The following is a 438-nucleotide window of genomic DNA, read 5'->3' as shown; positions in this document are numbered from 1 at the left end:
CACCTGCACAGCAGGACCTGTCCCCTCTGCCGAGATGCGGGGTCTGTTTGGTGAGGGAAGGGTCTGGGCAGTCCTGGTGACCCTCTGCGTGGCCAGCAGCTTCATCCCTCACTGGGGTGGTGGCACGTCCCCGCAGTCGCCCGCATCCCTCGCTCTCTCTCCCGCAGCCCTCTTCACCGAGACCCCCCACGACATGACGGCCCAGGCGGGTGAGGACGTGGAGATGGCGTGTTCCTTCCGCGGCACCGGCTCCCCCTCCTACTCCCTTGAGATACAGTGGTGGTACGTCCGCAACCACAAGGACTGGACGGACAAACAGACGTGGGCTTCCAACCAGGTAAAGCCCCTCATCCTCCCGCTCCGGCAGCAGCATCCAGGGCAGAGCCTTCCCCATGCTCACCGGGGGCTCCGCTTGCAGCAAACGTTTGGGCTCAGGGG

The 438-nt window shown here is 65.5% G+C and overlaps 1 protein-coding gene across 1 annotated transcript; it reads left to right on the top strand.

Annotated features, from left to right (window-relative positions):
* Nucleotides 1-34: 34 nt before the first annotated feature.
* Nucleotides 35-337, top strand: VSTM2L (V-set and transmembrane domain containing 2 like; the record flags this gene model as incomplete). Its single annotated transcript, XM_010143820.1, has 2 exons — nt 35-50; nt 168-337. Coding segments are annotated over exons 1-2 (186 nt in total), but the record flags the coding sequence as incomplete, so codon positions are not given.
* Nucleotides 338-438: the final 101 nt, after the last annotated feature.

The sequence above is a fragment of the Buceros rhinoceros genome, unplaced genomic scaffold (assembly GCF_000710305.1).
Source record: "Buceros rhinoceros silvestris isolate BGI_N320 unplaced genomic scaffold, ASM71030v1 scaffold28439, whole genome shotgun sequence".
In the NCBI taxonomy this organism is placed as follows: domain Eukaryota; kingdom Metazoa; phylum Chordata; class Aves; order Bucerotiformes; family Bucerotidae; genus Buceros; species Buceros rhinoceros.
Note: the sequence above shows the minus strand (reverse complement) of the source record. Positions and strands in the feature narration are given on the sequence as shown.